General features: G+C 50.4%; 1 protein-coding gene across 1 annotated transcript in view; it reads left to right on the forward strand.

The window, feature by feature from the left end:
- The first annotated feature begins 4,525 nt into the window (after positions 1-4,525).
- The window catches only part of EIF4G3 (eukaryotic translation initiation factor 4 gamma 3), a 41,866-nt gene continuing 22,191 nt past the window's right edge, over positions 4,526-24,200 (forward strand). The window contains 7 exon segments of the mRNA XM_042480246.1: positions 4,526-4,940; positions 6,580-6,655; positions 10,549-10,692; positions 13,235-13,339; positions 17,324-17,419; positions 18,351-18,464; positions 21,302-21,334. Of these exon segments, the coding sequence (XP_042336180.1) occupies positions 4,930-4,940; positions 6,580-6,655; positions 10,549-10,692; positions 13,235-13,339; positions 17,324-17,419; positions 18,351-18,464; positions 21,302-21,334 (579 nt within the window). The 5' untranslated portion in view covers positions 4,526-4,929.

Raw genomic sequence — 24,200 nt, forward strand, 5'->3', positions numbered from 1 at the left:
GTTGGGATCCTCTTTCTTCCCCTTTTTGAAGATGGGGACAACGTTTGCCCTCCTCCATTCTGCTGGGACTTCTCCTCTTCTCCAGGAGTCCTCAAAGACTATTATGGCCAATGGCTCCGATATGACATTTGCCAGTTCTTTTAATACCCTTGGATGGAGTTCATCTGGTCCCGGAGACTTACATTCATTGAGATTAATAAGGTGTTCCTCTACTATCTCTTTACTTATTCTGTCCTCTGCTCCATTATCCTCAGGTTGAGCCCCTTTTCCTTTTCTGAGAAGACGGAGGCAAAGAAGGTCTTCAGGAATTCTGCCTTTTCTCTGTCTTCTGTTAGCATTTTGCCATCTTCTCCATTCAGTGAACCTACCGTTTCCTTCTCCTTCCTTTTGCTGCGGACATATCCAAAAAAGCCCTTGTTGTTGTCTTTAACCTCTCTAGCAAGACTGAGTTCATTCTGCGCTTTAGCTTTTCTGACTTTACCCTACAAATGCCTGCTATTTCTTTGAATTCCTCTTTGGTGATTTCCCCCCTTTTCCATTTCTTAGACATCTTCCGTTTCAAACTCATCTCGGTTGAAAGTTCCTTAGTCATCCATCCTGGTTTTTTGAGACATCTCTCGTTTTTTCTTTTTCACTGGAACTGTTTGAAATTGTGCCTTCAGTATCTCCCTTTTGAGAAAGTCCCATCCGTCCTGAACTCCTTTATCTTTTAGTATTTCTGACCCTCAATATTTCTCTAAGTTTACTGAAATCCGCTCTCCTAAAGTCTCGGATGCGTGTCTGACTCTGCCTGGCTTCTCCTTTCCACTGTATAACAAACTCCAGGAGAACATGGTCACTTCCACCTAAGTTAGTCTTTCTCTTTAGTGTTGGAGAGAAATGGAGCTGCCCTGGAGAAGGTCATGCTTTCCTTGCCTCAAGAGTCCTGAATGTCCGTTGTTCCTCTCAGAGTCCTGCGTTTACTGCCTTGCTCCCCGCAGTGTCTTTTTATGGCTTCTTGTCAGTCTGGCCTGCAGCCTTGGTGTTGGGGAAGCCACTGAAATGGTAAGAGGGAGAGCACCAGCCTCTGGTCAGACATGGCACTGGGTGCCCAGGGAGGGCAGTTTGCCCTCTTGCTCCCCGCTTGAAGGTGTGCTTCTTTTCTTCTTTTTCACTAGGCGCTGAAAAAGCCTTTTCAAATCTTTCACTTGCTTCTCTGCGGAAGCATACAGGAAATGGCAAAATAAAGGACCTGAGCACAGTTTGCAGAACAAGAAAAGGAACTCTCTATAAAGGGCTGATGGGAAGGAGGTTGGGCCTTCTGTGTGCCATGGGGTCCGTACAGCACAATCCAAATGGGGTTGGCAAGGCATTCATGTCTGTCATTTGTCAGCCAAGGGTAGTCCCGCGTAGTCCACTTGACGTTTGCAGGTCCTCTGGTTGTTCTTTCATGCTCTGCTCCTGTCTCTTCCCAGAGCTCTGTCCTGCATTTGAATTAATACTCCAGAAGAACTTGTGAAATGTTTCCCATAGTACTGTATCCTCCGACAGATTCTGGGGACCGCTGCTGAAATTGCTGTGTGTCCTGGCATGAGCTGAGTACCAGCACACTTGCTAACACGTTTTGCCTTGTTGTGCTTTCACTTGGAGAGCTGGGGCAACAGCCGGCTCATTACTGAATTTGCGCCATCCTCACTTAGTGGTGAGTGGGAATGAGGGAAAGTCATGAGAAGCTGTGCCTGCTCACCTTGGTCTCCTTTCACTTTGGGCACCGTGGAGCAGAGATGGCGAATGCACCCAGGCAGCTAATTGTGGGTTTTAAAGGGCATCAGACCAGATGGAGGAAGCAGCCAGACCTTCAGCTTCACCTTTGACACCTCTTACCTTAGCTGCTCCTTTGTGTTGGAAAAATCTGTTGGATTTCATGTGATGACACTTGGCGGCTACCTTTGGCTGGTGATGCATTTGGCCAGGGATAGGCAGCGTCTATGCTGCCCTTTGCCTCTGGACAGCATTGATCTCTCCAGTCCAGGAAGACAGGAATGAAGAGAAGATCCCTCAGCCAGGCCTCTGCGTCTCCTGACAGCTGCTTTCCTTCCCTTTTGCCCGGTGGCCAGTTCCAGGCTGAGCCCAGTCTTTCTTTCTTTCTTTCTTTCTTTCTTTCTTTCTTTCTTTCAGGAGGAGTGTGTGGAGAGACAATGCCCGTGTTTCTGGCTGTTTGGGAGGCGCTAGAGCCCTTTGCTGGCTTGCCGCTCGGCCGTGGAGGAGATGTCCCCTGGAGAGCCAGCCCCGTTGGCCTCCCTTCCCCCATTCCCTTTCGGCTCTGTGCAGCCATTCAAAAGGCTGGCATTGACCAGAGGGAGACAAAGAGGCTCTTTCAGCTTTTGTTAAGACCCTCTCTTCTCTTCCCTGCTCCTATTCCGATTGTTAATGCTCTCATTCAGCAGATACGGTGGCATTTTTGGAATGGACACGGCACAGTTGCTGCAAAAGGCAGGTATATGTGCCATTCAGATCCCTGGTGCTTCTCAATGGGCGCTTGGCCAATCCCTCCTTCATTTGAGTTTGTAGGAGATTCCCTGCCGCTGCCGCCGCCACCATCTTCACGGAGGCTGACTCCTTTTTCTGGGGACCTGTGCAACTTGCGCTGGAAACCTTGTGGCTGCTGCTTCCTTGAGGTGCCTTGTGGGACTGGAATCTGCTGTTTCCCTCATAGGAGTTGAGGAAAAAAGACTTTTGGGGCCTTGCCAGCATCATCATCTTTATTTACCTGTCCTTGCCTTTTCTCCAAAACCGAGGCTCATGTTGGCTTACAAATTAAAATACATGTACAAACCAGTGTCAGTCTGCAAAATGGTTGGACTGCAGAAGGACAGAAACAACGGCAGCGCACTGCTTTTGCTTGGAGTGTTTCACATAAAGGCTTTCTGATCTTTAAATGCTATTATGACCAGAGTGGCTCTGCTGGCTGGAGGTTTCTGGAGTCCCAAAAAGCAATCTTGTTCACACTCTGGATACTATGTGCACAGCTTCAGATGCTTCCCTCAAACTAAAGGTTTTGTAGCCAGCAAAACAGTGTGTCTGCCATTTGTTTGCCTTGGTTTCCTCCATATTAGAAGGGCCCAATTTTCCTCCTTTGGAAGCCAGGAAGGTAAGCTCAGGACTCACCACAGCTTCTTAGATGGACACCTCCGATCACAGGCCAAAATGGGTGCTTTGTGTTTTTGAAGAGGCTGTGGCTTGAGGGCTTACCTCTTCCGCTTCGTCTGTGGGGTGTGATAAGTTGGTGATGGAATAGGGTTGGAATGTTTAGAAACAGCCTCCACCCCTTTGAATAGTAAAGCTGCAGCCGGGGAGTAAATCAAGGGAGCCTCCTCGGTGGAAGCCTGCCTTGGATGCTGCTGAAGGCAGGAGCAGGGCTTGCCTTCCTCTGCGCCTGCCTGCAGCATTGTGGGCTGGGTCCCCGTTGCTGGTTTGGTTGTGTTTCATTCTGAGAGGCCAGATGGAGTCTTCCCAATTACAGTATGATTACCAGGGAGTAAAGGAAATTTATGTCCTCACACCTTAGTTGCAAAGTGTTGCTCAGTTACCCCTTGTCTGGGTTGCTGGAGTCGTGCATTTACTGATCCTGCCTTTATTTCTCATCCATCTTGCCAACTGACAGGGGCACAGAAGCATCAACAGGGCAGAATGTAAGGTTTCTGACATTGCTGTGTTGAAATGTGGCAAAGAGAACTTGTCTGTGCTTCTAGTTGCTTTTGACATTTCCGCATTGCTGTTTGAAGGGCTGTTCTTGGAAGAGAATGCACTAAGTTCTGCAGTGAGATGCAGAGCCTGACAGTCTTGTGGCAGAATAAATGTGTCAACTCTGGACAATTTGTAGAATAGGTGGACTATTTAAATCTGGCTGGTAAGAACTCTTGAGCGGTTTCCTAGTTGCTCACTCTTGGTTCTCACATTTTCAAGGTTTCGTGGGTCTTTGAGACCTCTGTCCATGTGGACCAAAAAAAGGTGTCTCTTGTTCCTCTGTCCTGTTTTGCCCTTTGTTTTGTGCCATTCCCTCTGACCTCTTTCCTTGCTCTTCTTTCTTTTGATTTTCTGCTCTATCTTTGGTGAGTTTCTCTTTCTTAGAACATGTGCTGTTCTTCTTCCTTACACATGGCATCAGATCTTGTTTCTGTTTATGAAGAGGAGCCATTTCAGGCAGGCAGGAACTCAAAGCTGCTTACAGCGCAGGTTGAGCAATAGTTTATGGCCAGTGGAAAGTCCTCCCCTTGCCTGTCTGTCTCTCTGTGGCATTGCGGAAGGGTCCCTGTCCCCATGGCACCTTGCTAAAGCCGGTCTCAATTCTGGACAGGTAAATGACAGTGTAGAGGCGCTCCCCACTACAAAGAGTGGGTTATTTGTCTTCCTAGCCAGAGTAGTGTAATGCTTTTGAGTGTTAGCTGTGGGAGGGATTGAATCCTCCTCAGCCCTGGAAACCCACTTGGGCAAGCCCCACTCTCTGACCTCAAAGGGGCACAAACAAGGTCTTTCACAGGCTGTAGGGCAGGTTGATGTTTTGCCCAGTCCTCTCTCTGACCCACTGACTCAGTCTGTGCTGTTTGTTAGTATCATGTGTCTGCATTTCAAAATACAGAGGACATGTGCTCTGCCCTGTCATTGCCCCCTTTTGCAAAGCTAGATGTCACATGGTGGGCTCCTTGTTTTGAAGGCATGTGCCTGCGGTTGGCTCAGGTTTCTTGATTTCCATCAGAAAGAGGCTCCTCCTCGGCAAGGGGCTGGTGGCTGGTCTGGCACTTTCTGAACCGGCTGGGCATTGTGTGGAACTGTGTTTGGAAAGGGCTCTCGCCTCACTGGGGGTGTTTAGCAGGGCAGGCAGGGATCCAGCTCTCCCGGAGCAGTGGGTTTTGCAAAGCATACGGCCCATGATACGTTGTCTCTGAGGCGATGTGCGTGAGGTGAGTGGACTGGTGCTTTTTTGTCCTGACATGCCTTTCTTCTTGTGTTATCCTCTGCTTGCTCTTTAAATGGGAAACAGGGAGGGTTAACTCCCTGCATTCTTTGGCCCTTAGAGGCATGTAGGCTGGAGAAGCAAAGGGGTGGTGCCAGGGTTGCCATTCCAGCAGAGCCGGGAGGTGTTGCGCACAATGCCCTTCTCTTTCCTCACTGGTGGTGCGGCACATCTGGGCTCAGTGTCAGTCAGGGCCATTCCTGCTTCTGGGGCTGCCTTCTGTAAACACAGAGGCATGCCCCAGTCCTCCTGGCAGAACTGGAAGGCATTCTGTTGGTTGGGCTCTTAGGGCACGGCTGTGGCCATGGGGTGCCTCTGGTGGGCTCTGCCCTTCGCCCTGGGATGGTGCGGATGTCTCAACGAATGAGGCAGGGAGCCTTGAGCTTTGCACCAGGATCTGGGGGAGATGTTGGATGAAACGGAGCAGCCCTTGTGCCAAAGGGGACACTTGATGCTCCTTTGCCAGGTAAGGCTGGTTTCAGGGATGGAGCTTTTGGAAGATGGCTCTGTGTTCTGTAGTTCTAGAATACCAGGTGTTTCTCGGATGTTAATAGTGGCAGGCTTGGCTTGCTCCTCCGGTGTGGCGCTTGGTTTACCCAGCTCTTCTCACCTGAGTCAGCTCCTGGCTTGCCTTGTGGATGTGCAGAGTTTTCTACAAGTTCGCTTCCCATTAAGTTCTTCTTCTAGAGAGAACATTTGAGAAACCAGTGTTGACTTCCTTTCCTTCTCTCAGCTGTTTAAGCTGCAAGGTTGCCAGCTCCAGTTGCATTAGGCCAACTTTTTCCACTGTCAGGCCTTTAAAGGTGACTTGGATATGCTCTGCTTCTGGGTTTGAGTCAGAATGTGGAGACAGAAACTACATGGCTGTTTAAGGAGAGTGAAGAAGAGTTTTGGGGCCCTTTGGACCTGGGTAGGGAGTGTCTTTTTCATGCTTTTCAAAGGAACACTTTGACTATTTCCCCTATTTTAAAACACCTGAACTTTCATTGGCATCCTCTTGGGTCATTGAAGGGAAAAAAAGAAAGCCTCTTCCTGCTAGCCTCAGGTGAAGTTTAAAGGGCAAGTTCTTTGTTATTACAACAACACTTTTAATTGTCGGGGTTTGGCAGCTGATTGATGAGAGTTTTCTTTTAAACAAAATGACATTGCTGGTCAGAAGCAAATTCTCATTCCCAGAACTGCTCTTAAGAGAACTGTTACCTGAGGGGAGGAATTAATAGTGTAAAAGGCCATTGAGGAAATGCACAGCCTTGTTCTTTCTCCTATTCTCTGCAGCCTTGGCAGCGCTTTCTCATCTTCCATCAGACATTGAGCTGTTTACTGGGCAGTTGAGAAAGAGGATGGTCATTTTATATTGTCTAGGAAAGGTTGTTTCTGTTGGTGTGAGCCTCGGCTTTGGCCTCTTCTTGGCCTCATTGCACTTCCTGCCTCTCCTCAGGAATCCTGGCTCTTTTGCCTGCCCTGTCGCATGGGAGCCCTTTGGGGTGCTGGTGGTCCGTGGTGTGTTTGCCTTGCCCCTTTTGTTGCTGCCCTGTGTTGCTCTTCATTATCATTTCCCCCCTTTTCCTTAATGTCCTGCTTTGCAGCATCCCCCGGGGACCAGCGCAGCAGCCCTTGGAGGATCGGATCTTCACTCCGACCGTCTCGGCTGTGTACAGCACGGTAAGTCTCTGTGGGCCGTTTTGCCGCCTCTTCTGGTTTGTGTGCCATTCTGGGGCTTCTGCTAGCCCCATGGTTCTTCCCTCCGCAGCTGGTCAACCAGAGTCATGCCCTGTGAGCTTTTAGGGCTACCTTGTTCATTAGCCTCCAGTTATAGATCCCTGGCGCTAAGCATACGTTTCCCTTAATAGAAAAGCCGGTGTGAAAAAATGAAGTACGTACTTCTTGATAGAACTTAAACTTAGATTTACTCAACAGTGTTTGCTTAAGAAGTGGTGCTCATTCAGGCTTCTCCCTCCCCACATCTTTAGAGGATGGCACCTGATTCAGACGTCCTGTTTGTGGTTCAGCTTCACTCCAGATATTGTTGGTCCTCAGTGCAAACTGCAAAAACCCCATTGGGTTGGTGGGAAGGTTTGGCTCCTCTTCCCAGCTGGTTCCGATGGGTCGTGCATGCCACATCTCCCTGGGCACCAGTATCCCTGGCTTTCCTTCCTAACCATAGCAGCCAGAATTTAGGGTCTTCTCAGCCTTGCGGGTGGGCATGGGAGGGCCTCCTATCACAGTTGCTGGGGATGCATGGAAGCAGGAATCGGTTCTTATCAGGAGGGCAAGGAGGCAAAGGACTGCCAAGTGGTTTGTTCTGCCAGTTTTACTTGTTTTGAAACATGTTTTAAGCGGATCTTGAATTTGCTCACAACACTAGCACTGCTGACCCAGAAAGGCAGTATTATGAGCCAGGGAAGTGGCCCAAAGGTGGTAAAACATGGGATGGCAGGAAGCAGCATTGACGGTGAAGGAATGGGGTGCGTTGTTCATCATTGTTGGTAACATATTGTTGTGGCTGGGTAGCGAGATTCCTATTGTCTGCAGCTTGGGAAAGTTACTTTTGTGAACTACAACTCCTGAAGCCTCAGTGGCCATGCTGGCTGGGGAATTTTTCCAAGCTGTGCTATTGGGGCAGCCCTAGGGCTGGCTGCATGGCCTCTTCCTCAGTTCAAGGCTGGAGGAGAGGGGCCCCTTCTGTCTGAGTGTGGGCACATGTTTTGCCTCTCCATAGCCCTGATGGTCCTTAGTGGACGTTGTTTTGGAGGGGATGTTCCCACCGTGAAGTGAATCCTCCAGAAAAGAGATTATGGAGGCTGAGCTGCTCCTGCCACTGGGCAGAGATACTCAGGATGTGGGTCAGCAGGCCGATCCTGCGTGGCTCGGTTCAGATTACCAAGAGGAAGAAAAAGATCTAGACCAGCAGACAAATAGTCCAGATGCAAATAACCTGGAAGATGTGGCCCTTGTCCCTCTCTTCCTTATTTGGGGGAAACCCATTGAGCAGAGTGGGACTTTTGAGGGGGGAAAAGATGCTACAAACATCCAAGAAGTCTCAAAGAAGAGATGTTAGCCACAGAGGATCCCGCTGCATTTGCCTTCCTCTGCTCCCCGTGGCCTGCTATGAAAGTCTGTGAAGGAGTGGGAGCCCTGCTTCCACCAGCCCAGGATTCCAGAATGAGCAGCCTAGTGAAAAGCAAAGGCCTGTGCAGCTCAGTTTCCATAAGGAACAGTTACGTGTCTCTGGGGAGTGCCTGCGTCATCGGATGGCAATGTTCTCCTTGTCGAGCAACATCTTGGAAGGTCGGTTTTCTGCCTCTGGTCCAGGATTTGAATTTTCTGGCAGACAGGGGTTCTGGGAAGGGCTTCCAAGCATAAAATTAATTCTTGCAAGCAGAAGATGCTCCCCAAGAAGAAGAAATCCTTTGAGTTTCACATTGTTCTCAAACCTTTGCCTTGCAACAACATCTGGAGGCCTGTTTAAATCAGTGTAACTATTTTTTGAAGTCCCATCATCCATGAAGGATTTGGTTGGCACAGGGTCTTTGTCTCTGCACCCCAAGGCAAGAAATGGTGATTCCTTGATGATGGTGAAAAACCAGGGCTTGCTACAGGCAGTCTAGTCTTTAGTGAAATGGAGCCTTGCCTCCAGCGGACTGCCTAGAATCTGAGCTGACCTTCTTGAAGGAAGAGGGAGACCTGCCAGTGTGGCTGCTGCTGCCACATACAAGTGAGGCTGAATCTGGCGTCTGGCTGCTTCCACTAGAGACCACTTTGTCTCTGCAAAGTGTGGATAATTTCGGATCACAGAGAGACACCAGCTTGGTGCCTGCATTGAAGCACATTTATTGTAGGTGCCTCACTTTAAAAGCGTCCAGGTGTGCATCTGTTGGGGCAGCCACTCTACTTGGCATTGTCAGGATGAAGTTGCTGCCACTTGCCTCCATTTTGAGGGACCACCTCAGTTTGGTTTAAATGAATAAGAGGGGATCTGTGGGCAAGGCTCCTTCAGCTTTTCTGCTCGCTCGCTCATTTTTTACAGACTGTGCTTTTGCCAATGGATCCATAACAGGATGGAAACTTTTCTTTCCCAGGAAAAGCGGACTTCTTGCCTTTTGTTGTCTGTCCTCCACATAGATGTTCTCTGCCTTTGGGAAGAAAATGGCCAGGGCCATCTAAAGAGATTTGGTGACGTGTTCTGAAAAGGAGGCCTCTCTGTTAGGACCTGAAGGGGAGAGATCTGCGGCTGCTATGTCTCTCCTCCTTCATTCCTCGGGAATGGTTAGTGTAGGCCTCAACTGCCGGGGTCTTTTCCAGCCCACCCTTAAGCCTGTGACCCTTAAGCCTTGGGCTTCAGCTGGACTCCAGGGCCTTGTCTTCCTCCTCCTGCGGTAGCCTTCCTTCTTTCCCTGTCTGTCGCATGTGTTTTCTCTCTTAGACAGGCTAGGCATGGGATGGTAGACTTTGTTTCAGGGTTTCTCTACAGAGCAGAGAAGACACCTTAGTGGGAGACGTTGGGCAGTTCCCCTGCCCCTGCCTGCATAGCAACAGCATGCTGTTTTTTAGCAGAAGGGTGGGGTAAATGTTTGAATAAAATGCCTAATAAATACATCCTGCAGACGGCCGTTTTATAAGATGACAAAGAACTGGACAGCAGCAAGGGTCAGCCCAATCCGGGTTTTCACTGCAAAGCTGCAGATCTTGAGATACAGTCTTCTCAGAGCAGGGGAATGCCTGTTTTTCCTGGCAAATGATGTGGCATTCACTAACAAAACAGGCATTTGGAAACCCTTCCACACAGTGATTCTGTCTTTCTTGGCTTCATGTCAAGCCTGCCCCTCCCTCCATGAAGGTGGATGGAATGGAGCATGTGTGGATGTAGGACTGGAAGTAGCGCTTCCTAAAGAGGAAAATGCTGAATAAGAGAGAGAGATGTACACCAGAATGAGCTGGAACATGACATTCAAGATACTGCCTGCTGCTCCCTGACTGGACTGGCGCATCAGATCTTACCGTCTGCATTCAATTTCCAGTGTGTTCTGGCAAGAGTTACGTAAAAATGAGGACAGTAAATTAGTATATTAATTATCCACTTCACACTGCTTCTGTAGTAAGCATTGCAACAGCTTTTATAATAAAAATCAGCTACGTATATCACATGTGTGTTGCTTTCTTATTGTGTTCTAGCCAGGTTTTTAACCTGCGTTGCAGAAACATAAGATTAATTCAGATTGAGCAGCCCTCCAGTCTTGTTTGGGGGGTTATGACTTTTCACTCTCCCTGAATATGTGACTTCTGAGGTCCAGCTTTTATAGGTGTGATAATATGTAGAGTCAGTGTATGTGTTACTGTAGAGAGTCATGGGTCTTTGCAGCCTTGGCGAACTGGTTTGCCCAGTCATGATCAGCCTTGCTTCTGGGAAGTCCTGGGCCGGTTGCCAACAGTCCAGGGCACCTGGTTCTGCATTGGAATTGTGACCCTCATCCTTCCATCTGCATAAAGAACCATTCTGTAGCCTAAAAGTGACCTTTCCTAGAGGCAGCATTACTAATCTTTGGCTTTACTAACAGTTTATCTCCTCACAGGTTACACAAGTTGCAAGACAGCCAGGCCCTCCTGCCCCCTCCCCTTACTCTGCACATGAAATAAGCAAAGGGCACGCCACCCTTGCTGCAACGCCACCAGGGCATGCATCCTCTCCTGGCCTCACTCAGGTAAGATCTCACACCTGCCCCCCGCGTCTCTCTCCTTTGGCCAAAGAGTTGCCTCTTAAAAGCTGGTGGGTGGCTGGGGCAGTGCTTGGGCATGGAGGCTGGGGTGAGTGCTCCTCTCTGGGCCACGGCAGAAGGGCATGGGTGAAGAAGCAGAAGGCGGTACCCTTTGTCTCCCACGCTTGCCATCCTTAGGGGATGCTATGAACCACGTGGAACCTTTTTTGTTTGTTTGCACTAAGCACTGATGGTTTGACGTCATGCCTGTTAGAAAGTCATTTTCTTTTCTTACCAGGACTTGTTGCAGCAGCCATAAAACTAATGGCGAGAGAGAGAAAGGGAAGGATTGTAAAGATTGTGTGCGTGTTTGTGTGTATGTACACCCAAATACACACACACCCATAAAGGAATTTTTCCAGGGTTGAAAACTATATTGTATCCTTAGTTGCTTAAGCTAAAAAACAACAACACACTCACACACCCGAAGGAGGAGTGAAGTTGGAAGGTGAGCAAAAGTGGGAGAGGAGAGAAGGAATGTCTGCTTGAAGGAATAGCGGTGGAAGAAGAGCTGGCTGCAGTTCCTGCAGAGCCCCTTGGAAGCTCTGAGCTTGCTAGCGCTGACCCTTTCCTTGAGGATGTAGCATGAAGGTAGAATGCAGAAGTTTTCAAGGGAGCCTGGCAAGAGTGGAGCCTCAGCCCCTTGGCTTATTGTCCAGTACTTCAGGCTGCCTTTGGAACATACCCTTTATCCGCTTTTGTTTCCAGGCTCTCAAGCATAATGTGGGACCCCATATTGGTTCATGATAGCAGAAGGAAGTGGGGAGGAGGGGACTCAGCTTACTTTGTGCAGGCAAATGGAGTCACTCTGTCGCTTCCTTCTCCTGCCAGCTCTGAATTGGAGTTGCTTGAGCAGTTGCACCTTTTCTGATGGACGTGACTAGATCAATAGGTGGAAGCGGGCATGGCACTCCACCAGTTCAGCTTACAATTCTCTGCCAGATTTATTGATCCTGGGGAGTCTTGTACACGTTCAGTGCCTGGCCAACACATAGTGGAGGGTGTCAGAAGGCCACTGAGTCATGACTGTAGTAAGTGCCACAACATTAGAAATGGCTGCTGCCTTGGTTGCCTCTCCACAGCTTCCGTGGCCATCCCTGGTGTTCCAGAAGAGACATAACCTCATGGTCTCCCACCCAAAGTCCCAGATTGGCAAGGGCGCCATGGGGAAAAGAGAGACCCCCGTAATTCTTTCTTGGTATGTCAACTGTGTCTTGAGCACAGTGTGGTGCTTGCAGGAAGACTGTCCTAGGGATGTGCAGCACCTGTAACTGTATAATGCTTTTCTCCTGACTTCCAATGGGCCTGGCCTGTTAGCTGGGCAGCTGTGCTTGGCCTCACAGAGCGCTCAGTCACTCCTCTTCCCATTTCGCCAGGTGGTGTCCTCCCCACGTGAGGCTGGGCCTTTCTTGGGCTATTGGTAAGAGGTGCTTCTTGTTACTCACTGGTGCAGCACTTCTCTTGATTGATCCAGATCATGCTTTTGAATGCTTCCTTTCTTTCTCTCCAGCCCCCTTTTTACATATACACAAGGGCGGCTCCTGTTTGGGGGGTTAGTCAGCACTTGGTTTCTGAGTTGTTACAGGTTATTTAGGATTGCTGCTAAATTTGCCAAAGCAATGCCCATTTGACAAAGAGCATAAGCATGGCTCAAGGTAGGGCCATTCCTGTTGGCTCCCAGGAGGCACTCCCAGGGAAGTTTCTCCATCCTCTGCCTCTAGTAGACAGCCAATAGCATTTCCATGCCCTACACCCTTTTCAGCTTGTCTGGATAAGACAGTCTTGCCAAACTAACATGAGACCCAGCAGCTTTAAACCTTCTGTGAAAAGGGTCCTTTCCTTCACCCCAGCCATCTCCTGGCTTCAGAGCTAGAAGAGCCGGGTGGGATGGATTTGGCAGAGGAGGGCTTGATTCCTGCAGAGAATTGGCAGCAGCTGGGAGTCGGTGGGCACAGACCTTTCCCATTGCTGCTTAGAGAGAAGTGGGACGCTGCCCCTCTTCTTCTAGGCCTTAGAGCAGTGGTTCAATGTTTACACCCCTTAGAAGGAGGAAGAAGTCAAATTTCTCATTTTTGAACCACATACAAATAAACTTCTCACTCAGTGCATAAAATGCACATCTGAATTCAGCAATAGATGCTAATTTACTCCAGGACATGAGCCCCTCTTTGTTGCCCCCCTGAGATTTCATCTCATATCCCCTGGGATTGGGATGCCCTGCCTTAGAGGATGTTTCTGGGGCTGTATCTGGAGCCACTGGCAGCATGGTGGCAGCAGAAGAAATCCCTTCAGGGCACCAGTGTTTGCTGTCCTCCCTTTGGCCCCTTGGAAGGCAGCGAGCGAGTGGCACTTCTCCCAGGACCTATGTGCCAGCCCCTCTTCCTCCTCCTCCTCTTCCTCGTCCCCTAGTCTCTCTCTTTCTCTCTTACTCTGTCGCTCTCTTTCTTTCTCTCTTACTCTGTCGCTCTCTTTCACTCTCTCGCTCCAGCAGCCAGGAGGGAGGAGGGACAGAAGCTTTCCACCCCACCCAAGAGCCAGCAGTCTTTTTGAAGATCCAAGGGAACTGGTGCAAAGGATTCTGGGATGTGGGATGGTGAGTCACAAGAGGAACAAGGTTAAGTGATGATGTGCTGCCGGAAGAGCCTGGCTCTTGTTTTATGAAGGGTGGCGGTCTTGCTTAGGGTGGGCTCCTGATGTACAGGGGGCACCTCCCAGACATCCCCACAGAGCGCCAAGATTTGACCCAGAGAGCCTAACAGGACGCTCGCAGCCTCACCTCTGGCCAGGACCGGCTGCGTTGTCCACAGGCTCCTCTCCTAGTTGGAGGAGCGATCTTTGGAAGGTCGGGACCAACCGTTGCAGAATAATTTCTTCCTTTCTTTCTCTGCTCTTGTCAAAGGCGTGAAGTTAGGTCAATGTTTTGATGTGTGGCAGATTCTCAGTTCCTCCAAATTCCTTGCAATTATTGGCAACATTAATGCTTGGGTGCATTTGTGAAGGTTAACAACCCTGTGACCCTCAAATAAGTCCCTCGAGAGAGAGCCCTGGGATGATCCCTCCCCTCCTCCCCTGGATTTCAGGGCTGCCCTTGTCCTTGACCCACAAACTCAAGCCTTTGGGCACTGGTTGACCTGGACAGTTGTGCAACCTTGCCCGGTGTCGATTTCAGAGAGTGTGTGCGCATATAAAACCCATTTCCCAGGCATCTTTGCAAGCACCCAGAGCCTTGAGAGCACAGCAGCCCTTTCCTGGCAAAGGCACAGGGCCGAGGCAGAGATTTCCATTATGTGGTTTGGAGAAGGAAGCCAAAAAGCTGTGTGTGACTCAGCATTGTCAGTCCCCCCTCTACCCCCCCCCCCCGGGTGTGACGTGGTTGAGTGTGCCCTCGGCCTGTTTATTCCCAGCACAGTTAGTACAAGGGAAGGGGGAGGACAGAGGGTTGGGAAATCACCCTTGGTTGGTGGCTTGTGGAGGGAAGGGCTGTGTGCCGGGAGGCTTCCTTGTGGCTCTCTGCATGTCAGGAGGCCTTGGCTGTACCTCTGCCAGGTGGGCCAGGAGGTGCTTTCCATGCCAAGGCACTCCCACCTGCCCTGGTCAGAAGGGTACCTGCTTCCAGGTCAGTGAAGCACCTCCTGCAACAGTTTGGAAGAGATGCTCCTCTCCTTTTTGGGGCCACAGTTCTCCATATCCCCCAACCTACATGGACACTAGCTGTGCTGGCCAGGGGATTCTGGGAGCTGTAGTCCACAAAGTATCTTTACTTAGGCTCTGCCAGAGACCTAGGAGAGTAGCTGCTGGTCAGAGTAGGTGGACTTGAGGATTGGACTTGGTTATAAGGCTTGGCATTCACTTTGCACTTTGGAAGCGCTTTGCAAATGGCACCCAGGCCCACCAGCTGCGTCTTGGGCTGTTGTGGCTTCCAGTGTTCAGGACTCCTGTTCTGGCATCTTGCAAAGTGCAGCAGTGGATTGGTTCTCTTTCGTCATAGTCGGTCTTCACCCAGCTCACTCCCAGCCCTTGACCTGGGCCATGCCAAAATGGTGCCCCTTTGTCTTCCTCTCTGTTCTTACTGCTGGAATAACCGGCAGGTGCTGTGCTTTCCAGATGGGGCTGAGGAGAGGGTCCCCCATCATGGACTGGGGCTGGTGACTCCTTTGGAGACAGATGGCCAGGAGGAGAGGGGAAAGCATAGCTTTTTCAGCCACTGTGGTGGATGTGTGAGGAGGCGCTGAGGCTGAAAAGCAAACGGGAAGGGCTTCAGCTGCAGAATGGGTGCTACTTTGAGCAAAGGTGACCTTGCTGCAGCCATTTCCGCTCTTCCTGAAAAAAACAGGCGTCAGACGGGGGCTACTTAGTCTCTCTGGTGGCTATCATTTGGATGAGGAAGAACATCCAGTCTTTACAAATTTTGGAAGAATGGCATTTTTCTGTCATGTTTCAGTGAGGTTTTTTAGCCTTGTATTCTGGTCCATAGGCTTGCAGGCAGGTTTTGCTTTTGTCAAATTGTTTTCAGCTTGTTGGCTGATGGTGCCCTGGCCCTGTGGCCTTCCGATATTGCAAGGAGGAGGCTTTGCTTGAGAGGCTCTTCACATGCCTTGATCTATCCCTTTATCCTAAGACATCTAATTCAGCTTGCATCTCAAGTCACCATTGGAAGGCCTTTCAATTTTTCTCTTACGCTGTTTTAATGCCAGCGGCCGTCCCTGTTCTCTTAGTGCCAGACACAGTGGTCCTTGGTCTTCTTTGGTGGACTTCCAGTTTCTGGCAGACACTTTGAAACCTATTTGGATCCCTGTGCATATTCTGCAATACATGTGGACCAGCTGGGTGTCAAGGGCCAGTCTTGGGGACTTGATAGCCACTGGCACCTGGGGATGAGCAGCTCCTTTTGAAAGGAAAGCTATCTCCCTCCCTTCTTCCCACGTTCCCTGATTTTGGAGGTAAATAGGCATGGAATTTTCTAACTGCATCTGGCAGGCAGACCATAAAATGCTGAACAGAATAAACGTTAATGATCCACCACTTTTCAGGGAAGTCGATTAAAATTCCCAAACATATTCATTCATCTCTCTGTGCCGAGCAGAGATCAGTCGGGAAGACAGTTACCCCCTTCAGATGGAAGAGAGAGGCAAGTGCCACACATTTTAGGGAACTCTGCCGAGGAGCAGAAGGGGAAGGCTGGCTTGCTGAGGCATCGGAGAAGGGGGGAATGTGAGATGCTGGAAGGACAGCAAGGGCTGCTTTCAGTCTGACCAGTGTGTGATCCCTGGGGGCCCTTCCCAGAGAGAGGGGAGCTTGACCCTTGGTGGAGGCTGACCTAAAATACCACGGTCAGTTTACTCTTTGTAAAGTGAGCTGTAGTGTTGGGGCTTGCTCCCATCCCTACGACTTTTCCTTGGTGACTGCATGCCATGGGGTGGGGGGCTCTCCATTGTGCTGTCTCTCTGTGGAAGAGGCTTGGGTTGACGGAAGAAGAGGAGAGGGTCTCCTGCCTGAAAGAGCTCCCTTGTCTCTTTCTGCCCTTCCTTGAGCCTAAACCTGACCTCCTGGCCTGGAGCTGCCTTGCCTTCAGGAGCCTCCTGGCAGGCCCTGTGAAGAGAAGGGGCTGCTTGTTGGGGGAAATATTTGAGGTGGCCTCGCTTAATCCTTGCTGGGTGTAGGGGGTTTCTTCTGTTTTACCTGGAGGATTGAACAGGCCCCCATGGGGCTCTTGCTCTTCCTCCGCTGCTTCTAAGCCAGCCAGGTGTTCTAGGAATGGGGTGGTTTGTGTTTGAGGAGGCTAGGGCAGTAAGCAGGGGAAGGAAGGAAGGAAGGAAGGAAGGAAGGAAGGAAGGAAGGAGGCATTTCATTTCTGACCAAGCAGGCAGATAATGCTTGAACAAAGCAGAGAAGCCATCTTCAAGTGTGTGTCTCTGTCACTTTTGGCAGCTGAGCTTGTTCTGTGTTCCAGAAAAGTGTTCAGCCTCAGGGCAAATGGTTCTGGCGTGTCTCTTGAGCCAAGGAGTGTTTGGCCAGTTCTTGTGTGGGTCGGGTGGAAGCGTTGGTGTTGCAGAGTGTGAAGATGAGCTGGGGAGAAGGAGGGCCATGGGGGAGGCAAGGGGAGTCTAAGGCCAAAGGCATCTATGAATCCTGGATAGCTGAGGGAGTAGGGGGGCCTGTGTGCCAAAGGGCTTTGGGTGTGACAGCCATGGGAGGCGGCAGCTGTGTCCCTCCTGGCCTTCCTCAGTCTCCCTTATGCACAGTGCCCAGCCCAATACCTCATGATCCCCATGTGGTTGTATGAATGCTCACTCTGGCCCAGAATAGCCAAAGTTGTAATTCGGTGATTAAAGACATGCTTACTTCCCTCTCAGAAGCCCCTCTTCCTCCTCCTCCTTGCTTGCTGGTAGGGCATAGACATCCCCCCTTCCCCAAGATTACAAAACTATGTGGGCCTGACAGGAAAGGTTAGTTTCAGAGTCAGTGGGCTTCTAGAAGCAGTGCTACTGGCGCAGAGTCTAGTTGAGAGAAGGGGCAAAACGCCTGTTTGCCATTGTTTGCCGCTGTGATAACCGTGCCCTCTTCTTTTCTGTGGCAGGCCCCTTACCCTTCCGGACAGAACGCAGCACCGACCACGCTGGTCTATCCGCAGGCCCCCCAGACGATGAGCACGCAGCCGCAGACACGCTCTCCGGTAAGGGGGCCCTTCTTTGCTTGAGCTTCACGCTGCTCACCATTGCATTCTGCTCTCTTGAACCCTTGCCTAGTTGCTTACATGGGAAGGAAGAGGCTGACGGAAGTATCTCTCTCTAGATAGTGGGCAGTTGCCCTGGGGACTCCCTTCTCCTTACCCTGGGAAAAAGGATGAGAGTGGAGGATGGAAAACAAACCCCTTGACCTGTATGCCTCTTCTCCAGAAACATGTAAATGTCAACTGCTGGATCAATTCTTAATCACATTTTTTCATGGTGCAGTTTAAGCATGATGGTTTCTTTCCATGATTTATACCTTGTTGCATAATGGTGGGGCCCATAAAGTGAGTTGGCTCTCACTGCAGGACATGCTTTGAATCCCACAATCTGAATTCATTGACCTGCCTGTCCCTTGCTTGTCACTGGCACCACCTCATATCTTTAGTTGAGATGACAAAGCTGTGCCTTTCAGGAATGTAACTTGGCAGTAGCTGTGGTAATAAATAGATAGATAAATAAATAGATAGGTAGATACATACATACATACATACATACACACACATCTCCTTTGAGTCTCTCCCTGTTGGCTTTCCAACCTTCTTCAGGGCAGGAGTGGGTGGGAGACCTGACTTCTGGGGCCCACCCCAAACAGCTTGTCCATCCCTCCAGCATGTTCTTCTTGTGGTTTGTGGGGCTTTTAACAAGAGCGAAGACCTCAAGCTGATGCCCTCCTCCTCCTCAGTTAGCCTTCTTTGCAGGGCTGTGTTTCTGACTGTGGCAAGCTGATATCAGGCACTAGAAGCCCCCCTCCACCCAAGTAGAGCACTCTTCCTCCCGGTTGAGATGTGGGCAGAGGAAGAGGAACCATTTGTGGCTAGAATGAGAGGCAAACCCAACTCAAGAGCTGCATCTCTAAACCAGTTTTCTTGACAGCCTGGCAGAGCAGTGCCGATACATTGCACAGACCAGTGGAAGCGGAGGAAGGTTTTGGAGCAGAGTCCGGTTTACAGGTCCTTGGCGGGAAGAGGCTGGATAAAATACTGCATTGTAAGCAATATAACAAACTGTACTCCTTCTTGCAGGCAGCTGTGCCCATGGCACCCTTTCAGTTATGTTACCCTGTTTTTGGTTGATTTTTCCCCCCTACCACATTGTTGACTGATCTACAGAAAAGCACTGGTCTCTTTGCTTTCAGCAAGGTAAGATGGCTCATGTTGGTGCCGGCCATTTTAACTTGGCCCAGGCAGCAGGGAGAGAGCCAGGCCTTTCAGGGGGAGGGTGTTGAAAAAGCTGAGGCAGGACTCAGTCCCCAGCACAAAACCCAACCTCAACATGAAAAATATCAACAACCGACGACAGCAACAAAATAAAACAGCTGAAAAAACGAATCCACGCGATCCCCCCCCATGCCCCGCGCCACCTTGATTTGGGATGAGGACTGAATTGGAAGAGTCCCTTGAGGGGAATTGGCAGAAAGCTCTCCAAATGGCAAGGCCTTTGACCAGTTAGCAGAGAAAATCAATGCCAGGAGAGAAGCTGTCCACAAGTCATCAGCCATTTTTCTGTGGTCATGAACAATTCCCCCCACCCCAAGATATTACCCTGCGTGCAATTTTTGCCATCTGTTGCGTTTCGTGATCCATTACCACCCCATGACTAAAAATTGCTCACTTAACATTTCATCCTTCCCTTCCCTCTGTGGTTCAAAACCAATGCAGACCCCTTGCATTTTGTTCTGGGTTTGGTTTCTTTGGTCCCCCCTCCCCTTAGTGCTGAGGGGAGGCTTGGTCTCAAGGGGGAACGAGGGAGTGGTCCCTGGCGCCCAAGAGCCCTGGCTGGTGGCGGCTGGTGGACCTCGAACCCTTCCTGTTCTTGATCCCAAACCAAGCGCTGCTCCTGCAGAGGCCTGTCCCGGGCTCCCCGCTGTTTCTCCCTCCCAGAGCCTTTTGCCCGGACAACCTCCTTTTGCAACAACCCACTTGGCTCCCAGACATAGTTTTTTCAAATTGGAAATGAAAGTGAAAATAAAATGAGGGCCAGTGGCCCAGATTTATTTGGATGAGAGGGAGGTGGAAATGGAAGCCAGTTTTCCCCTTCCTTCCATTCGAAACCACAACTGTGTTTTTCGTTCCAAGGGCGGCTGAAGGGAGGAAGGGGAGAGCTAGTGGCTGTGTGGAATGAGGCAGGCCAGTTGTGCCCACCCTTCCAACTGCCATGGATGGAGGAGTTTGGGAGCAAGACCAGTGCCCAGCAGGCAGAAATGGGGATTCTTGTCAGTGAGCCCTCTGAAAGGAAAAAGAACCCTCTTTTTAACCCAAGCCAGCAGTGACTACAGTTTGTTCTGTTGCTTACAGTTACTGAGAGACTGAGATTGAAAGAGAGAGAGAGACTATTGTCAACAGGAATTATGCAGCCGTGGGTGACATGCAAAATAGACTAGAAGCTTTGGTTTGTTTTGCATCTATCTGACATTTACTCCCTAGGTCCAGTTCCCCCCTGATTTTATTGAGTTGCAAACGTTTGGCTCCTGTTTCTGAGCTGCCGGAAAGTTGACTTCCCGTGGAACAGCGATTAGACAGATATTTTTGCTCTGGGGCAAAGACACCCAGTCTGTCCCCTGCCCCCCTTCTCCCTGGGTCTGCCCCCCCCGGCATGCCCATCGTCTTGGTAGATTATCTGACAGCTTCTCTCCATTCTCCAAAGGTACAGCTTAATCCTCTGTCCTTTATCAGCTTATGCCTCTCGCTTTCCAGCCTTTCTCATGAGAGGCAGAGGAGTATGCCAGCCTGACTCCTGGGGCAAAGCAAACTTGAGAAATTGCAGCCAGCTCCTGGCTCTTGACCTGTTCTTCCTCCTTTGCCTGTAGGAAGGTCAGTGGAATCCCAGGGGAGTGGAAGGAAGCAGGGCCATGGGGGAACTTGCTTGGCAGAAGTCAGATCTTTGGGGAAGCTTCCCCACCTCTTTTCAAGGTTTTCAGAGGAAATGTCACTTCACCTTTTGCCCTTTGAAGGAGAAGCCATGAATGGGACAGTCTCTTCTGTAGGTCTGTGTTCAGGAAAGACTGGAGGTGAATGTGGGCTAAATACCACACAGTAAACTTTGGTGCTGGTGAGGGGTGTCTGTGTGTGTGTGTCTCCATGTCGATATGGAGCTCGTTCACGAAGATGGTAGCAAAAGGTCAGAAGATGCTACTAGTTCTCCTGATCCCTTTTATTCACACATTTTTCAGTCTCCTCTGTTTCCTTCTTGTTCATAGCAAACATTTGGCGATGGTTTTCTCACAGGCCCCGCGTAGAGGCTAGGGAACAGGCCAGCCCAGGGACCAACCTCTGCCTTGCGCTCAGTGGCTGTGCCAGTGCCACAGGTTGAGCTGTTTTACACAGTTCCCTGGATGCACTTGGGCGGCCTTGAAAGGGAAGAGTTGCCAATGCATACCTGGGAGGGTTGCCATTTGGTTTTGTGGCGCAGCTGTCCTATGAACAGGAGGCATGCTGTCTCCATAACGTGCCAGAGAGGGCTGATCCAGCTTGCTTTTTAAAAACGTATTTCCAGTTGCTTAGTGGTGACGCTCCAGGCTGGTGCCCCTTTCCCACTTCTCCCTCTCCTCTTTCCATCTGCTGGTGCTGGGGTGCTCTGTGGGGAGCTGGTGCCTTTGGCAGGGGCCCCTGCCCCACTTCTTGGAGCCTGTCTGTCACTGTCCTGCAGCAAAGCTTTGACTGTGTACAGCGTTCTTGGCTTTATCATTTCTTTTCTTTCATTACCCCCCCCCCCCCCCCCTGTGGGTTTATTTTGCATACAGTGTGACGTTTTTGCCTTTTGTTGTGGTGTTTCTGACTCTCTGTGCCTTTCCTTTTTGTGTTTTTGTTTCTCCTGCTTCTCCTCAGTTTGCCACGGGGCCTCGACCTGCCCATCACCAGGTACAGTACCCTCCTTGCCCCCCATTACCTCCTACCCTCACCCCCCCCCCCCACTGCTGCACATTGGTTGGGGATGGCGGGAGGTTGGATGGCTGCTGGTCCCTCTACTGGGTGGCTCTTGGGATCCATGCGTCCATGTAACCCCTGCTAAAAAGCCTCCCAAGCCCATGGGGCAGCCCGGCTTTGGCTTCTCACGGTTACTAATTCTCTCGCTTGCATTTCATACCGACTCCCACAAATGCCATTCCCAAGCTTAGTGCTGCCACAGAACCGTCTGGTTCCCGGTAGACATGGAATTGTTGGTGTTTTCTTTTTTGTGGGGATTGAGGGTGAGGGAGTATCGGTCAGTCTGTTTCTCTGTTTCCCCTGCGCACCTGGGAAAGTGATCCAGATCTTGCAAGGCTTGACCATGGCAAGCTGCCCTCTTGATGGAGCTCTCAGGAGCTTGGTGGTATTTCTACCCAAAATGTCCTGAATGAAAGTGGTGAAGTCTTGCAAAGCCATCCCTGGGAAGCATGGGGTATGCATGTCATTTGAATCTCTAAAGGTGGCTGAGGGAAGTAGGCAGACAATCCCATACAAGTCTGCAGGAAGCATGTTCTCCTCTCCCCATAAATAGATGGTGAAGCTATGCTTCTGTTCACACCCCACTCAAAACAAGTGAGGACAGTTGGTGCCCACACGATGCCCGGACTATCTAGAGTCCCTTCCTTCGTGGAGTAGTTGAAGAAGGTAGCCCCCTTCTTTCTCTAGCCTTGGATCAGCAGGTGATGCAGAGGGTGTTCCTTTAGTCCTCTCCTTCCCTTTGTGTTGCAAAGGAGGCTGAGTGCTGGTGATAGCCATCTGCCCCCTTCCTTTCCCAGGTGCTGAAGGTACGAAGCCGCACAGCTAATGGTGTGCCGGGAGAAAGGGGCTCAGGGTTGCTCTCTGTTGACATGAGGCAGGGGCAGAGGGAGCAGGATTTGTTCTAAGCCTGCGCTGGACCTGTTGGGAATGTTTTGAGACATGTCCTCCTCCTTGGTGTGTTTCTCCCTCTCTGTGAGCCTTGCTGTCCTTGTTGGTGAGGATGCAAGAGAGGGCCTTTTTGGGGGCTGCTCCCAGTTTCCGGAGCCCCTGCCAGGAGAGACTTCTTTGGCCTCCTCCCTGTTGTCTTTCCATTGGCACACAAAGCATTTGTTCCTACAGGCCTTTGGGGCACAAGCTTGCTTGTGGCTGAGGGGGGCATTAGCTGGCTGGCTGGTGTTATTTTCTTTGTGAGTGGTGTGCTTTGGGTTGTGTATTTAAGCTATTGTTAATTGTGCCTCTTTGTGTTTGCCACTGTGCCAGTGCCACTGTTTGGCAGAACAGCATAGTACAAATATAATAATATATATCAAGAATAGGTAAATATTTATGGGTAGCTGTGGAGGTTGTTTTAACTCAGTTTCTATTTTTATGACATCTTACAAGATACAAAGCCAGCAAAAAAGATTAGTCCTGGACCCAGCATTGAGTTTTGCTATGTGCATAGTGCCAAATGGTGGAAAAGCAGAAAATGAGTCAGACTTAATGTTTGGCTATTTGTTAAGGAGGCAGAGAGAGAGAGAGAGAGAGAGAGAGATGGGGGGGGGAATCCAGTGCTAGCCTTTCTGGTTGCCAGATGCAGCTAAAGGTGGGCCGCCATTGCATCCCTTCTCTGGCCATTATAACTGACAGGGTGGTTCTCAGGTGCCGTTTCCTGCCATTGCAGCCTCATACAGGGTTCAGGGGGACTCATGGGCTCCAACCATTAACTGGAAGCCACTTGTGTCCAGGTACCATGATGCTTAACTGGACTCCGCCACTTTGGCCAGATGTTCTCCTGATGCCTTGGAGGTGACCCACCTCTTTTGGACAGGCTGCTCTCCCAGTTCTCTGTGGACGGCATGTGCTTTTGGGAGGCGGAAGCCTTTCTTTTCTTTGCGCTTGGCCATTGAGTCTGTGGCCCACTTCTCTTGGCAGCTTGTGGGAGATTGGAGAGTGAGGGCAAGAAATGTCAGTTTCTTCTCCTTTCCTTCACCAGGATGCTTCTGCTGGGAGGTTAAAAGGACCCCCAGAAAAGAGAGAAAACAAGTTATGGAAAATTGTTGTTCCTTGTCAGAAAAGAGAGATCATTTTCACCTCAAAGGTTGCGTGATGGTGGCTCCGTTCAGGGCAGGGCCCTCATGGCGAGTCCCAGGGCAGCCAGCTAGCAAGAGGAGTGGCAGGAGAAGGAGCAGGGCCTTAGGTTGCATGCCGGACCCCATCTCTCCCCCAACCCTTCCCGTTGTTGACCTGTCCGCTGTTCCATTGGCTTTCTTTCTATTTCCTGCTGCTTTCTTGCTTCGTTGTTGAAGGGAGGATTCAGACCCATCCAGGTAACTTTCACTACTGGTTCTGCATGGCCTAACTGTCTCTTGAGCACTTGGCACTTCACCAGGGGTTGCTTTAATGCTGGAGGCACCTTTCTGCGCTCTGACCGTGAGGTGGAAGGCCCTGAGCGTTGGGGATGCCTCCCACAACATAGCACCACAGCCCCCCTCCACATAACTCTGGGTTGCTTTATTCCTATCATTGCACGTGCGGAGGTCAAAATAGTTTACAACAAAATAAAAGGTTGCCCCTTCCGTTAGAGGTGGAACAAAAAGGAGGGGAGGGCTTGCTCAGAATTGAAAGATCTCAGGGTAGGTAAGTGCAGGGAATTGCTTGAGAGAGAACCCCCTCCCCTTCCTAGATGTGGCCTCCAGCAGCCCTTCTTAGAAACGACCCAGGCAGAAATGGCTTCCTTCCCTCGCCCCATTCTCACTTTTAGAATGAGAACTTTCGAGACACAAAGACAGATGAGCAGTTCTGGCTTCACAGTGTCCCT

Source organism: Sceloporus undulatus, chromosome 7, assembly GCF_019175285.1.
Source record: "Sceloporus undulatus isolate JIND9_A2432 ecotype Alabama chromosome 7, SceUnd_v1.1, whole genome shotgun sequence".
In the NCBI taxonomy this organism is placed as follows: domain Eukaryota; kingdom Metazoa; phylum Chordata; class Lepidosauria; order Squamata; family Phrynosomatidae; genus Sceloporus; species Sceloporus undulatus.